We start from the raw sequence: 17,202 nt of genomic DNA, 5'->3' as shown, positions 1-17,202 counted from the left end.
AAAACTCAAAGCCCCATTCGCCACTCAGCTTTGTGCTCTGGAGGCCTCGGGGTCGGTAGCGGGTTTACTTCCCCTTCTCATTCTCCTACCCTATTGAAAGGAGAAAAGAAAGGAGCCTCCGGGTATACAAAAGTCTCCTAGCCTGGTTCAAAAGATGCAGTTTGTCTCGAAACTACAATTGGTGTCACTTCAAAACAATTTCTATTCTTAATGGTGAGGCATGGTTTTTAGTTTTTGATTTGGAGTTTGCCTGAACTACATCTGTGTTCTAAGGCAAAAGTAGCACGTTGCTATTTTCACTCCCTTTTGGCCCTGGGCCATACCCATCTACTTTGATATTGGCCACCCCCTATTTCCTTGTATTGGCAAAAGAAGAAGGCCAGAGTGCCCTGGAGTGGCCTGGCACTGCTGGCCGCACTGCCAAGGTCAAGCTTAGATCTGTAAGGGGTCTTAGAGCAGGTGTTTATTCTGATCAGCTGCCACTGGGAAGGGCCCAAAGGACGCCGAGCTAGAGGACGTCCGTGTGGCAGCGCCTTCCAGGCCAGTGACCAGCAGGTGCCCCTCCTTCTCTTGCAGCCCCTTCAATGACCGGCCGATGTGCAGGATCTGCCATGAGGGCAGCAGCCAAGAGGACTTGCTCTCTCCATGTGAATGTACGGGGACCTTGGGGACAATTCATCGGAGCTGCCTGGAGCACTGGCTGTCGTCCTCAAACACCAGCTACTGTGAGCTCTGCCACTTCAGGTTTGCAGTCGAGCGCAAACCCAGGCCGTTGGTGGAGGTCAGTAAGTGGGGCACGTCCCGAAAACTCAGCTCTAATGAGCACATGATGTCTGGTTTTATGCCTGGACCACAAACCCTGCGCAGCTTCCCTGAAGCACAGTAATGGCTGTGCGTGTGTGTGCCCATGTGTGTGTGTGTGTGTCTCAGGGAGAGAAATATGTAGACAGACAGACACATGGAGGGACGCTAGTGAGCGAGCTCAGGAGCCAGCGGTAGAAGGATGACCTCCACAGTGGAGGAGGCAAGAGAGGAGAAGAAGTCAGTGCAAGGAGAAAGGAGACATTTGGAGACTTGATCCTCATTTTTCAATCCCATGAAACCCTTTTCCCTGTGCACCATCTGCCCAGTCGAAGCAACAGATAAATGGGTTTCACATCCTGAGAGGTCGTCATGGAAAATACAGCCACATGGTATAATGAATACAGATCTAGACTTCTTGGGTTCTGTGACCTTGGGTAAGTTACATCACCTCTTGGAATTACTACTGTAAGGATGAAAGGAGTCAATATTTATAGAACACTTTGAAGAACACAGGGGACATAGGCAAATGTTTGAATACAAATATCTCTCCTGGGAAATTTTGCAGTTTTTTCAGCTAATAACCTTATATGAGAATCTCTTCTTAAAAGGTGGTGCTGAAGACCAGCAGATAGCATAATGGTTACGTCACTGGACTCCCCTGTAATCAACCATGGTTTGAGTCCTGGACCCAGTGGCTTAAAACTCACGCCTGGCGTGTGTGCGTGCATGCCCAAAATCCTGAGAAGAGAATGGAGGAGAAGGGATTGTTGTATGGCTATCCCCCCCCAGGGGGGGGGTTGATTTCTCACTTTCTGTCTCTCTTGTGAGTGTATGCACCCTATACCAAAAATCTCTCTTTAAAAAAAAAAAGATGGTGCTGTCAGGGCCTGCAGGTGGCATGGTGGTTAAGGCACTGGACTACCACATGACTGATTGCCATTTGAGTCCCAAACCTGGTGGCTTGCTTTCTCACTCTCTCTGTCTCTCTCCAGTCAAATTTTAAAAATAAATAATAATAACAACTAAAATTAAATAAATAAATAGATCTTTGAAACAACAACCAGAAAAAGGTGGTGCTATCAACTGAGCCATTAAAACAGCAGGGCATTCTCTGTCATGTTTCAGGAGGCACGTGATCATGTTTAGATCCAGGGTCTGATCGGGTATTAGCTGGAGGAACTGGACATGTTTCAGGAGGCACGTGATCATGTTTAGACCCAGGGTCTGATCGGGTATTATTAGCTGGAGGAACTGGGAAAAAAATCATGAGACATTTTCTGCCCTTTCTCCTGCTCTGAAATTCTACTATTCAATTAAACATTGGATATTGGCAGCAATAAATATTCCAATATTTTATGAGCCAGAAATAGCTGAAACGGATCAAGACCTTGTGTCTATAACCCGGACTTAGTGATAACCTTCTTACTTCGGCAGCTCACCCAGTGAAACCCCGCAATTAACACTGGAGCTGGAAATCAGGAAATCCTTCTCGCATACTATTTACCAAGCGTGTTAGTGGCCAGCACTTGGGCCCTGAAGAGCACCGTATACACGTACTCTTGCTTTTGGCCTTGAAAATGCAGTCAGGACCCATAAAAAGGGCCGACTCACTTGCCAAATGGCACAAAATGTGACTTGCCTGAGAGATTCCATGGTTTCCTTAAAACCCTGGATCCAGTGACCTCTTAATTTAGCCATCTTGCTGCTTGACTTCCACTTTCAGGAATTCATATTTGTACTGTGCCTGTCAGGAATTTGGCACTGTGCCATAATCAGTGGGATTTAACATTTCAGCACTTCCCTGTAGAGGGGGAAATATTAAATAATGAGCAGAGAGGATGATTTCTTAAGTCCTGTGGCGAAAGTAAAAAGAAGCCTAGTTCTTCTTTTCAGGAGCTTTCTAGAACATCCTCAGTGGGATATTCCAGGTTATCCAGGGAAGCTGGCTTCTCAGGGAAGAAACCTCGCTTTTTAAATTGTTCTTAAGAGAGATTTTTGCTATAGGGCATGTGCACTCTCCAGAGAGACAGAAAGTGAGAAATCACCCATAGAGGGGATGGCCAATCTCTTCTCCTCCATTCTCCTCTCAGGATTTTGGGCATGCACGCATATGTGCCCAGCATGAGTTTTAAGCCTCCAGGTCCAGAACTCAAACCGAAGTCAACTACATGGGGGTCTAGCAACCTACTCATTACACCATCTGATGGTCCTGGGAACCCTGCTTTTAAATGGGATCCATCGGGACTTCTTTACTAATATTTCCCCAGTAAAGAAGACGTTTACTGTTGCTTGGGATTTTTACCAAGTATATATGTGCATGTGTGGATTTGCACACACACGTGCACACAGCTTGGTTCTTCTCAGATAAGACATGTGCCGAATCACCCAGTAATCCCTCTCTGACTCAGAAAGGGTAACAGGTATTCACACACAGATGCCTCTTCAAGTTGTCAATGTCAGGCCATAGACAGACTCCAGAATCTTGGAAAAGGCAGGAGCATTGTGACATAGCGAGATCCCGTCTGAAACACCCACTCTCCCACACACACTATTATGGCCACACAGGCACGCACGCACACACACACATGCACACATGCACACACACACACACACACACACACATACACAAAAGGAAACAAGGCAAATGACCTTGAGAACGTGTGAGGTGCTCCACAAGATTTAGGGCCTCGCCTACAAAAACTTCACCCAAACGGTCCCCAGTGGTGAAATTTTCATTGCACAAATGGAATGTGACAATTTTCAGAGTTAATGATGATTGAACAAGTTGAAAGTGAAAGGCAACCCTCTCAGGCTGGGGGAGGCCGGCCGTTTGATCATCCCATGGCGAAATGAACTTGCTATTTGACCACAAGCAATAAAAAGAAGTTGTCTTTGGTTTCTCAGCTGGAGGATAAATGAGAACCAGGTGCGAGCAGATTTTTAAACAAATGACATTACTAATTGACTTTTTGCCTCTTACTGAAGGGCAGGTTTCCTCGTGGTGAGTGACCTCCTCAGTATTTTCACCTCTAGAACATGTATCTTTTTTCTTTCTTTTTTCTTTTGTAAGTCAGCAAAACCTGCCTATTTGGGTTAAGGATTAGGAGTATTGTTACTTTATTTCTCATTTTTACTCTTTTAATTGCTTTAATCATTACTTTGTTTACCAGTTGGATCTGCCTTCTCATTAAAGCCAGAAAATTCCATAACGTTTAATTTCAAAATCGATGTGACAATAACAGCTCTTGTTGCTAGAGGAAGCAGTTTAAAAAGCCATTTGTAAATTTTATTTGTCAGCATGTAGACGCTCACATTAGTTGGAATTACTTTAATACCTCGGATTTCCACTTTTCAGCAAACCCTCTCGGACCTGCGTTCCACATAACCCTCCATCTCTCTTTACACTCTTCTAAGACATTGCTCCTTGGCTTCCTTCTCTGTGCTCTGCAGCCAGCAGCTGGATGTTCATTGCTAATTGCTGCACGCAGCCCTTTTTTCCTTCCCCCAGCAAGGGTGAGTTTCTGCTCATAATAACCAAATCAATGGGCTGATTTTTATTGGGACCTCCAAACTGGGCACCCCCTCCCTCCTTTGCCACTGACCATCTGTGTGACCATCTGTGTAGTGTGGCTCAGTTTTTCTGAGCTCCACTGTGGAAGAGAGTGAGCAAGGAGGTCTCCATACCATCTTTTGATCTCCATAGAAGTAAAAGTTCTTGTGCAAAAAAAGAAAAAAAGTGTATTCTGTATGTAACGTGGGTATGTGATATGTAATTTATGCTACATTAAGTTGATTTTGTATGTCTGTCTCTCTGTCGACTTACCTGTCTCCTTACCTATCGACATGGCAAGACTTTTAGTCTCTTTTGGTAGGTACGCTGCAAATTTTATACCCTAATTTTACTTATTTATTTATTTTTTTAGTGCAAAATAAGCCAGTACAGGGACCAGTAGTTGGCGTAATGGCTATGTCACTAGACTCTCATGTAGTCAACCACAGTTCAAGTCTCGGACCTGGTGGCTTAAACTCACGCCGGGTGTGTGTGCATGCGTACCCAAGATCCCGAGAGGAGAATGGAGGAGAAGGAATTACGGCATGACCATCCCCCCCGGGGGTGATTTCGCGCTTTCTGTCTCTCTGTCCCTCTCTGTCTTTCTGGCGAGCGCATGCACCCTATAGCAAAAACCTCTCTAAAAAAAAATAATAATAATAATAAGCCAGTACAACAGGAGCTGCGTTCAACCCAGGAGAGCTCCATTGCAATCACCTGGCTTAATCAAATGTAGGTGAATTTCCACTCTTGTTCAGTTAATGCAAATCTCCTAAGGTCTGTGACCAGTCATGCAGAGCTTACAAGGAGAGCATTCAAAATGTGCATAGCTTTAAAAGGAAGAAGAGATATGACACGCATACATTTTATACACCAGAACGAGCGCTTCTCTCATGAAGGCTCTATATCTTTTGTTGATGATGGAAACAGTGCCCAGTGGCAATTTGTAAGATGAATCATCCCCAAGAATAACGACCCAATAGAACACAGTAAGGAGATACCCACTAACCATAAAAGGATTCACTGAATGACTAGTCCGGGTGGTTTTATGGTCTTTTTCCTGCTCCTTTTTAGTTTTCCTCATTTCTGTCAGTAAGTTGAACTCTGATACCTTCCTTTTATAACAAAGGGTAAATAAAATACAGCAAGCCAGAAAAAATATGGTGACTTGTTCACCAAAATGCGTGCCTTGACTCCAGCCTATTGCCATGATTGCATTTCCGGTTGACCAGTTGGCTAAGGAAGCCAACTTCATGCAAACAATGTGTTTGTTACATCAGTTTCTAGCAGCAGTGGGTACTCACCGCTAGGCTTCCGTAACATCCACCCTTGCTCGAAAAACTCCTGGAGTTACAGATCTGCTCAACAATGTTGTGATTAAAATGAAACAGCAGGGAATGGCGGAAAACTGGAGGAAAGGCTTTCTCCGATCTGATCCTCTCCTGATCAAGGTGACAGGGTGATTTTTCAGAGGGAGTGATTAGGTTTTCATATTCCTATTTCTCTTACACAGACCCAGCTGATTGATAAGAATTGTATGAACAATTCAAAAGCTGCTCCCTGTGAGTCAGAGGTTTAACTAAATTGAAACCGAGAGTGTTTTCACACATATCAGTTACCCAGAATAATGGGATGTAAAGCTAAGGAGATGAGGATTGAGGGTTTTTTCAAACTTTTTTATTTATGATTTTTTTAAAAAAATATTAAGTGACTGGAGGAAAATGACTTTAAAGTATGCCCTGGGTTCTGTGTATTCTCCAGCTACCTTGCAGGGACCAGTTGAACTGCTGTGGAGAAACCTTTCTACCTTGGCACTTGCTATTTAATAGCACTTGCTATTTAAAACTTCATTTAACTCCTAACATGTATATATAAGTGTGTGTGTGTGTGTGTGTGTGTGCGTGTGTGTGTATACATATGTATGTATGTATATATTGTGTCATCAGGAAAATTTTTGCATAGAAGAATGTCATGGTGACATATATATATATATACACCAGCAGATGGCGTAATGGACTCCCATATAGTTGACTGTGTGTGGTATGTGTGTGTGGGTGCGAGAGGAGAATGGAGAAGGGACTGTACTGTGGCAATCCCCCCAAGGGTTGATTTCTCACTTTCTGTCTCTCCCTATCTCTCCAGCAAGCACTCTCACCCTATAACAAAATTCTCTCTTAAAAAAATAATTAATTAAATATATATGTAGGACTTAGGAACATTGCTGGACTTTTACTGTCACAGATACTTTGTTTTGATACGATATTTAATACTCATTTAAGTAAAAACATGAGCTTTTTGTTTCAGAGTATCCCGTTTCATCAACAAACACTTGTAGCACTGGAGTAATTAGAGAATTACTCCATAGGGGACATAAACTGATTGGAGGAGACTGACAGGTGTAGGACACTGTCTCCTTCCTGTTGAGAAGGCAGACAGGCTCCTTTTTCATTCTATCTGTGTGCGCAGCCTGGTGAGCAGTGGCTAGACCGTAATCATAGCACCTGAAAGGTGCATTTTACTGAATCGATCCATTTTTTCCTAATGAGGATCCCGAATGCTGTTAGATAGGTTGTGTACTCTTCAGTTTCTCTAGCCCTTGGCTCTTGCTGCCACCAGCCTTCTTCGCCATCTTACTTTTCCTGCCTACCCTGTACGTTTGCGGTTCCAGGACTGGGTGATTTCTCCCACCTTCAAAAGAGTTCTCTAATACTATGTGCATTTCTTCCTACCAGTAGCTTTCTTTCGGTATCATGAACTGAAACTAATGCTCTCCTTCCTATTGCTCCTATGTGATAGGTGAGCTGACATGACTGATTCAAAACCACAAGGTAAATCAACCTCTAAGGCTCCATGTGCCAATATGGGTAATGGTGAGCTTAACCATGGTTTTAATACCTAGCACTTGAGTATACTCTAGTCTGGGCCAAGCACTTCCTTGACCTCTGACCTGGTCACTGGGTGGGCCACCTATCAGACCATCCTTCACCACATGGACTTGGGGCACCGTCCTTCGTGCCAGCAGTTGAGATGACGCGGCTGATATCTGAACACCAGCAAGCCTGGTGCTGCAGTTGCTCAGCCTTGAATTTCTCTCTCGGTTTTGGTGACTAATTTGGCAGTTGCTTCATTACTTAAAGCTTAGTTACAAAAGCTGTTTTAAGGTATCTATTAAATTCACAGCTTGCTTCATTAAAAATCACTTCATTAAAAAGGCAAGCCAACCGAAGTGTTCACATGGCCGAGCCAGATGGAAGTGCGCGAAGTGCTCCGTGCCTATGGTAGGAGACTAATCTGGAGGGGAAATCTAGCTGCATGCAGAAGAGGAATTGCATGACCAGCTCCTGTTATCTCTAACTGCGGTGAATTTGGGTTGAAATACACAGTAGAATCCACATTCTCAAGAGGACCTTTTCAACCCTAGTGGCTACACCCTTCATCTATAAGCAGAGACAAGAATCGTTTCACACAACTTTTTAATTTTAAGTATTCTAAATCGTGTTTTAAAAATATTCTGTTTTTAAAAATACAGAGGTGGGGGCCAGCAGGTGACGTGGTGGTTAAGGCACTGGACTCCCACGTGGCTCACTGTGGTTCGAGTCGAGACTGGTGCCTGACTTTATCACTTTTTCTCTCTCTGTCTCTCTCTGGTGAGCACACATGCCCTATAGCAAACTTTTAAAAAATAATAATAATAAAATAAGTAATTTTTTTTTTGGAGAGGTTTTTGCTATAGGGCATGTGCATTTGCCAGACAGAGACAGAAAGACAGAAAGCAAGAAATCACCCCCTGGGGAGATGACCACGCCTCAATCCCTTCTCCTCCATTCTCCCCTCGGGATCTTAGACACGCACACACACACACCCGGCTTGAGTTTAAGCCACCGGGGTCTGGGACTCAAACCACAGTCGACTACGTGGGAGTCCAGCGACGTAGCCATTACGCTAACTGCTGGTCTCAATAAGTAATGTTTTTAAAGTTCAGAGGAGGCCAAAGAATAATGTAACAAACAGCACATACCCACTACCCAGAATTAACAAATATTAGCGTTTTGTCAGTGATGTACCTCTCAAAGGTCAGCCTCTGTGGGACAAGGAGTAAACATCTGTCATCTTCACTAACTCATCTTTAAGGATTCTCAAATATGAGAGTAACATTCAGCCAGGTTTTTCTTAAGCACATCTGGGCCAAGAATGAGAGAAAGTCAACAAAATGAGACAGATCATCTTTCAGCCAACTCCAAATGTAAGAACAAGTAGTACAACACATGTTGACTGCCAAGGGATTCACTTCTTTGAAAGGTGGGCAGACAATTAGAAGTTCTTACATGGGAGTTAGAAGTGGTGGTGGAGGTGGAAGTGTCCCTGGGCCACTGGCAGGAGAGCTTTGAGAGAAGGGGAGCCTGCGAGGAGCAGTGGAATGTCACTGAATGACCAGAGCTGGTCATCATCCTTCTCTGATGTTCTACTGAGATAACAAGGCACAATGAACTCTCAGAAATGGCCCCGTGCAGGGTACGAGGCAACCAAAGTTAGACATAAATTACAGGAGTCCCGATGCAGATTCAGAAGCAGAGCTGCAGAGTATGTATAATGCTCCCTGCTCAGACTTCTGCCAGCCCCCCACGTGCCTCTCCAGTATTAAGTGTGGACAATGATTTTTAACTCCAGAGAAAGAGACCCCATTTTAAACAGCGCTGTGGAATAGGGTGAGCAATCCCAGCACACATGGTCATAGCTCACTGCTGCCTCACAGTCAGTCATATGTGAAAGAGCAAAGTGGAGCCCTGTCCACAGTTAGGCAGCAGCTGAGTGGTGGTTTCTTCGTTGAGTGATGCCCTGCTATTCCCATTTGTGCTGAGAACTTCATTTTCCAAAGGAGGCATGGATCTTGACTGCCAGCCATGACATTAATTAACTAGAGTTTATATCTCAGCTATCCCTACAGTAACAAAAATATTATTCCGTTTTGTACATAAGGAAGCTGTGACTCAGAGACAGAAGGTCTCACTTCAGAGATCTTAAACACTCAGCTTCAGAGCTAGTAAGCGGAGAAGGCAGACAAGTCCAGGTGCCTCGGGCTCCACAGTCCATCTTCTTTCTCTCTGCCATCCCTGGTGTCCTAGTCTGCCGGGCTACTTTAACAAGATACTATAAATTGGGTGGCTTATAACAACACAGCATTATTCTCATATTCTGGAAGTTCAAGATCAGGGTGCCAACGTGGTCAGGTTCTGGTGAGGGCCCCCTTTTGAGCTGCAGACTGCCCAACTCTCTCCATGTCCCCACATGGTGGAAGGGGCAAGGGAGCTCTCTGGGGTCCCTTTTACAAGGACAATAATCCTAATTATGAAGGCCTCAACTCATAACTTAGTTGCCTCCCAAAGCTCCACCTCCTAATGCCATGACCTTGGGGGTTAGGATTCCACATGTTGGAGGACACAAACATTTAGACCACGCCTTCCAGCTTCTTCCTTCATGGCTCTGAAGTATTTTCTGTCGTTCGTTCATTGTCACGCATGCGTGCACATACACAACGGAGGGCTTCCTTACCAAGACCCAGCTTCTCCAAGGGATGAGATATCCTTCACAAAGGAGAGGATAAAAAGATAAGAAAAGCCCTGATTTCCTCTTGACATTGAATTTATGTATTAAATCTGGAGTCATTGGTAGGAAGGGAAAGATGGACAGGCAGAGAAAAGAGGATTTTTAGAGCAGTGAAACTACTCGGTACGATACTGCAGTGGTCAGTTGTCAAAACCCAGAGAATACACAACACGAAGAGTGGGCCCTCATGTAAACTATGGCGTCCAGCTGCTAATGTGCGTCAGGGTTGGATCCTGGGTGGTAACTCATATACTGCTCTGGGGTGGGCTACTGGTTGTGTGGGACCTTTTGGGGGGACAAGAGGGAGTGAGTATGTGGGAACTCTACTTTCTGTTCAGTTTTGTTCTAAACCAAAAACTGATCTTAAAAAAATTAATTCTATTTAAAAAACAAACAAACAAACAAACTCAAGCTATGCTAAATTAAGTGCTGGGGTCGCAAAGTGGCATTTCTTCTCAGTGTCCCTTTATCATCTGGTCTAGTTGGAAAATAAAGCTTTTGCTACACTACCCTATCAAAAGCAAGAGAAATTGTTCTTAGTTTCAAAGGGACTTTACATATTCTTTCCTTTTTCTTCTCATCTACTGACTTTTTTTGACATTTTTCAATTTTACTGAGTCTTGATGCCATCAATTTCTTCTGAGATTTCTACTGAAGGAGAGATATTATTAGAAGGCCTGGTGAACTCAAAATTGTTAAGAATCTTTTCCTTCCTTTCAATAATGGTAGTGGGACCGATCTTGTGGCTTTGTGGTTCATGGAGCTACTGCAGTTGGAATCCCTGTCCTCGGCAGCTTGGAAAACACATGGGGCACATGTGCATGAATGCCCCAAATCCCAAAAGCGTGGAGAAAGAAAGGAGAAGGGATTGCAGCATGGCCACGCCCCATTGGAGGGTGCTTTTTTCTCTCCCTTCCCCATCGCTCTGTCGCTCTCTGATGAGTACACAGGCCATCTGGCTTAGAAACCAAAAACAAAACAAAGAATGGTTATGAAGGTTAATCACTAACTGCACACACTTGGGAGGTAAATTTTTTAAAGGCTATCATCAAGACTGGCTCCATGGCCTGGTGGTTAAGGCTGCCAGATCCCACATGGCTAACTGCATGGTTCGATTCCTAAGCCTGGTGACTTGAATATCACACTAGGCGAGTGCTCCGGATCCCAACAAGATGGAGAAATGTAGAAGGACTGGACTATTGCCATTACCCCCGAAGGCTTCTCTCTCTCTCTCTCTCTCTCTGAAGTGAGGTCACAAACCCTCTGGCAAATAAAAATAAATAAAGACTATTGGGACCAGCAGGTGGCATGGTGGTTGGGGCTCTGGACTCCCACATGGTGGACCATGGTTCAAGTCCCAGACCTGGCAGCTTGCTTTCTCACTTTCCCTCTCCCTGTGTCTCTCTCTGATCAGATTTTTAAAATAATAATAAATAAATAAAACTTAATAAATTAAAAATAGGGACCAGTAGATAGCATAATGGCTATGTCACTGGACTCCCATGTAGTCGACCATGGTTCGAGTCCCGGGCCCAGTGGCTTAAACTCATGCCAGGTGTGTGTGTGTACATGCCCAAGATCCTGAGAGGAGAATGGAGGAGAAGGGATTGCAGCATGCCCACCCCCCCTGGGGGGTGATTTCTCGCTTTCTGTTCTCTCTGTCTCTCTGTCTTTCTGGCAAGCTCACGTGCCCTATAGCAAAAACCTCTCCAAAATTAATTAATTAATTAATTTTAAAATAATAATTTTTTAAAAAGACCATCATTGGGAACCAGTAGTTAGCGTAATGGCTATGTCGCTGGACTCCCACGTAGTCGACCGCGGTTCACATCCCGGCCTCGGTGGCTTAGAACTCACGTCGGGCACATGTGTGTGTGTGCCCAAGATCCCGAGAGAATGGAGGAGAAGGGATTGCGGCGTGGCCATCCCCCCTGGGGGGTGATTTCTCGCTTTCTGTCTCTATGTCTCTCTCTGTCTGTCTGGCGAGTGCATGTACCCTATAGCGAAAACCTCTCAAAAAAAAGACCATCATCAAAATCATTTAGATTGGGAAACCTTGTTTCTCAATCCCTGAAGGAAAACACTGGCTTTTTTTCTTGAATTACTTGTACAATTGTCTCAACTCTTTGCTTCACTTTTTTTGGATAGGTTTAGCAGATTTGGAGAAAGCAAAGACTCCTGTCAGGTCTTCCGATTTTGCCTTCCTCCTCCATTTTTCCTGAATGTACGTTTCCGTACCATGCTGCATTGTGGCCTGCCTTCATTCTTGAAGAGATAGGGACCCTGTGAGATTGTTTGGGATAAAACTGTCTTTTCGTAATCCATTATTACAGAGTTACAGGGATAGATTGACACCGCCATGGATATGTGAGCGGAAAGTTATGTTGTACTCGGATAGCAAGATAGAGGGAAAAAAGCTTTTGAAACTGTTAGTTTAGAAAACTGAGAAACATTTACTTCTTAGATGTGCTACTTATGGAAATGTACAAAGATCTGTTTGTGAAGATTGAGGCCAGATTAAAAGAAGAAAACAAAATATTTCCTACTCGTTATTTTATCATCACCTCACCTCCAGTGATGCCATTAGGAACAGAAAGTAGGATTAAGCAGTGAGGTTCAAAGCCTTTCGGGGCTCTGAGGGAAGATGGCTTATGTAGCTTATGTGAAATGCTGGCAAGTAGGAACAGCAGGAAAGTTGTAAAATAAAGTATATAGACATTTAAAGACCTACCTGGGAAGAATCAGTAAAAGCAGAGATTGGGAGCTGAAGGGACAGTATTCACTACCTTGGGAAATAATGCAGCCCTCCTTAACAAGCCACCTCCTTCCAAAGGCTTGATCTTTGCGTGATGTAGCTGGCAGCTGATGGGAGAAAAGGCATGAGAGGTGGACGTCACAAATGGCTCTCATATTCTTCTCAGCACTGACTCATCCGCTTAAAATCTGCGCTTCGATGTGGAAACACACAAGTCGCTCCTTTATCAAAATATACACATTTTCAGCTGTTTTCAAGACACACCTGATATATTTCTGAAAAATCACCCTATTAGGTGGAGATGGAACAAACTGAAAGGAAATACCTAACGGAATTTATGCAAGGTAGAGGGTTTCTTTAGAGAAATCTCTAGGACACTTTAGATTTTTCGAACCGAGGGATTTCCGATCCCAGATGTTTTGGACGACTTTATTGAGATACCTACCATTCACATACCATACAATTCAGCACTTAAAACGTACAACTCAGTGGCACTTGGCATATTTCAAGAGTTGTGTAAACATCATCACAATCTGTTTGAGAACATTTTCATCACCCCAAAAAGGAACCTCAGATACCGCCCCTTTACTCTCCAGCCCTCCCCTCCTGGTACTCCACCCCCAGCCCTAGGCAGCCACTAATCTATTTCCAATGTCTATGGATTTGCCTGTTCTGGGCATGTGGATAGAACAGAATCCTTTAGTATATGGTCCTTTCCTGTTGGCTTCCTTCCCCAGCGTTTTTTCAAGGTTCCTCTCAGATTTTTTTTAAATGGTAGTACATGCATGAGAGAGACAGAGAGAGCAGTACCCTTGATGGGGTCTCATGGTACTGTAGTCCCCTTTCCCTAGCCCTCTAGCTCCTCACGATCCTGGGCACCCGTTCACACACCCAGCAGTTTTCAGGTTGACCCGGAGATCTGCAACCACGGTCAGCCATATGGCTTCCAGCCTTCAGGACACTTGCATTACTGCTGCGTGCCAGCAGCTGGGCCTCAGTCTCAGCTTTCAGAGGAAATGTATCCTAATCGTCCTTGCTGTAATTATGCTTTCTATTTCTGACTCCTTCAAGAAAACATACGGTTGCCTTAATATACTCCCCCTACTGCTGCCACTTCTGGCTGTCATGTACGGAGGACTTCCCCTGTGCCCGCTCTGGGCCTTTCAGTGCTGTTTGTAGTCTAGGCATCTCCATGTTAGAAACGAGAGGACTGGCACAGGTACCAGGGCCCCCCCCACCCCCCACTTAGGTTCAGCTCTCTCCTTATCACAGCTTACATGACAAAACCCTGTTCAGTTCTTACATTCTTACATTGTAGAAGTTATTCCTACATTGATTTTTTTCTTGTCTTATCTGAATTGTTGCCATTCTTGCTTACTAAGAGCCCTTTTCTTCCTTTAGTCTCATTCATTTAATTTGGCTTCTTTCTTTATTCTACTACATTACATCATCTAAAACTAAATCATTATTTTTTAACTCCATTTTATGCCCTAGTTTTAGGGGTTTTGTGTGTGTGTTTGGATGGGAGGTAGAGGTCAGGATCCAAGGAGAAATAGTTCTCAGAAATTAAGCCAGTCCTCAAGGCTCCGAAGGTTGGACCGGACCAAGTTGTGTCTTAAGACCGTTTTGAAAAATGCTCCCGGATAGTACTTCTTCCCTTTTCCTGGTCCTCACATATGTTTGGGAATCTATTTGAGCACTCTCCCCTGACATGCACAGATGTCCAGTGTTCAAATACGGTTTGAAAGAAATCACAGGTTTCCTAAAGCCTTACACCCTAAGTCGGGGACCTGATCTAGAAAGTATGTAAACTACAGGAGAACACAGATTTTTCAGAAGTGTCTCCTGCACCTTTAAAATGTCTTACGTATGGCAACCCTTCACTACAAGTGCCCTCTTCCATGGGGCAGCCACCTACTTCTCTGGCTCTCACAGTGGGGGATGTGGTTTGCTAGTGCCAGAGGCAGAGCCGATGATTCCGTTATGCGCACGTACAGAGACTGGGCTAGTTATTAACTTGGGCTCCTCCATGGTTGGCTTAGTTCTGCCATGGGAACACTTGGGGGGAGTGCATGTCTCACGATCACTCAAGCTAAAAATGTCTGGGTGTCTCCCTCCCGACTGGAGTAGAGCTTCATCACATCAGCAGCTGTGTTCACCCAGCCAGTCTCTCCTGCTTCCCCCCATGTACATGCCAGTTAGTCCCTGATCTATGACTCGTGTCATTTGAGCTCTTGGCCTTGACCCCCTTAAGAGTGTCTTCTCTGCAGCCAGTCAGTGGCGTGGTGGTTAAGGTGACTGGATCCCACACGGCCAACTGCACAGTTCTAGTCTTGAACACAGAGGCCTGGAAAATACATTGGGTGCAGATATGTGTATGCCCAAAATCCCAACAGTGGCGTGGTAGTTAAGGCGCTGGACTCCCACATGGCCGATCGCGCAGTTCAAGTGCCGGACCTGGCAGCTTGTTTTCTCACTTTCCCTCTCTCTCTCTCACTCTGTCCCTCTCTGGTCATATAAAAGAAGTAAATAAAGTTAAATAAAATAGTTCTCTTAAAAAAGTGAGAGAAGGAGAGAGAGAATTCTCTAAAAACTCCATGGGTTGTACAGCAGAGGCCTACAGACACTGAACTTAATCAAGGAAAGTACAGCCTCTCCTCACTGAGCAACCTCCCTGTTGAATGACCATCAGACCTACAGCTCTCCCTTTCTCACTCTGTTTCTTTTCTACAGTCAGTCAGGTTTCACTACATGAAGTGTTTGCGATCACACAAGATTACCTATTACATTTATAAGTGTGTACTTCATCATACAACCATGGTAGCATTCAGAAGAAATAAACGATACAGTGGTGTGTTGTGTGGTGGAGAGACTGTCTCTCCTATCCTCTATCTTATACATGTGTTGTATGTCATTGAAATTTCCCCACCACACTCTACTTGGATAGTTTTCTTACTCACATTCTCACTACACTTGAGGGACACAGATTTCTAAGTGTGGCCCTATTTTGAAGACCTGTTTTGATTTTATTTCTCCCTATTTCTTTAAACATCTCTAGGTTTCCAAATAGGAATTCGTTAATGCTTATATACGTCATTTATCTCACTCTCTTCTTTGGTCCAGTCCTCTGACTGGGGCTCCTGCTTGGTACAGTCTTGATGTTCTTTGCCCCGTGATTGCGTACTCCTGCTGGAAGTCATTATTCAGATGTTCAGAAACCTGGGCTTCGGCAGCAGGCCAGCAGAGTGGACACTGGACTCCGGTGACCTTGCGGTCTGCAGGCCCGGGTGCAGTAACAGCCAAAGTGAAACAGGATCAGGGGAACGATGGGGCTGCTGTTTGTGCTTATAAAGGATAACATGGTACGAATCCATTGCACCCAAAGTAAACGATTTCTATTTTTGTCAGTGTGCATTTTATCGAATTCTCTTGGAAATTTCTGTTTTCTTGTTCTTACTCGCTCTGGGTTGTTTATCCCTTGTGTTTCTGGCTTTACATTGATCACATATGCCACCTCGTTCTGCAGTATCTCCTCACATTTCAGATAAGCAATCTCTATTTGGCAGTCCTCGCTTCTACCACAGTGGTGATCTGAAATAATTAGAGAGAGATGATTCTCGTTTTACGTGTAACTGAAGTTATAAGTGAATATGTGAAATTATTTTGCCATCTAATTCTGCTGCACTGCTAATCTTATCTTGGAAAGTTTCAAATCATTGGTGTGAGCGGATGTAGCATTTGTTTAAAGAATGTCAGACCCCCGTTGTCTTGTCCCAGACACAAACAGTAGTATTCACGGAGCATAACAGCGCATTAATTGGCTTATTGGCCTAAATCCTCCAGGGAATGTCTTGCATCTCTAGGGTATCTTCAAGTGTGCCTTACACTCCAGCCAAGTCACAGCTGTGAATGCCAGAGGCACTGCTATGCTTATGTGTGTGGCAAAAGTTATCTTACTGCATTTGATGGGAAGACACTGGGCAAATATGCTTACGTGTGTACCTACGTATGTATATAGTTCAGTGTAGTCAACGGACTTCTACCCAAAGCAGTCCTCTGGGTTGGAAGGATTTGTTTATTTCTTCAGCCAATATTTATCAAGCACAGGTTAGATATTTTAGGAAGCAGAAAGGTGGCTGTGGACAGGCCAGAATTAATAGAGCTTTCCTGCTAAGGAAGAAGGCACAGAATAAACTAAGATTATTTCTCATAGAGATAAAAGCTATAAAGGAAATAAAACAGGTCGTCACAGAGAACGACTGAGGTGAGAATACGTGTGGGTGGTTTATAAAGGCCCATCTAAAGAAATGACATTCAGGGCCAGCAAGTGGTGTAGAGGTTAAGGCACTGGATTCCACATGGCCAACCTCACAGTTCGAGTCCTGGACCTAGTTGCTTGAGAATCATGCCAGTTGTGTGAGGGTGCATGCCCAAAATCCCAAGAGGAGAATGGAGAAGGAGGGAGTGTGCTGTGACTACCCCCCCAGGG

The 17,202-nt window shown here is 44.3% G+C and overlaps 1 protein-coding gene across 2 annotated transcripts in view; it reads left to right on the top strand.

The window, feature by feature from the left end:
• MARCHF3 (membrane associated ring-CH-type finger 3) overlaps positions 1-17,202 on the top strand; it is a 225,392-nt gene that overhangs the window by 184,362 nt on the left and 23,828 nt on the right. For both annotated transcript variants that reach the window (XM_006145534.3, XM_006145533.3), the window contains one exon: positions 577-781. In XM_006145534.3, coding sequence (XP_006145596.1) covers positions 577-781 — 205 coding nt within the window. The remainder of the gene's footprint in view (positions 1-576; positions 782-17,202) is intronic.

The sequence above is a fragment of the Tupaia chinensis genome, unplaced genomic scaffold (assembly GCF_000334495.1).
Source record: "Tupaia chinensis unplaced genomic scaffold, TupChi_1.0 Scaffold000152_1, whole genome shotgun sequence".
Lineage (NCBI taxonomy): Eukaryota > Metazoa > Chordata > Mammalia > Scandentia > Tupaiidae > Tupaia > Tupaia belangeri.
The sequence above is the reverse complement of the archived record's forward strand: the minus strand, read 5'-3'. Positions and strand labels throughout refer to the sequence as shown.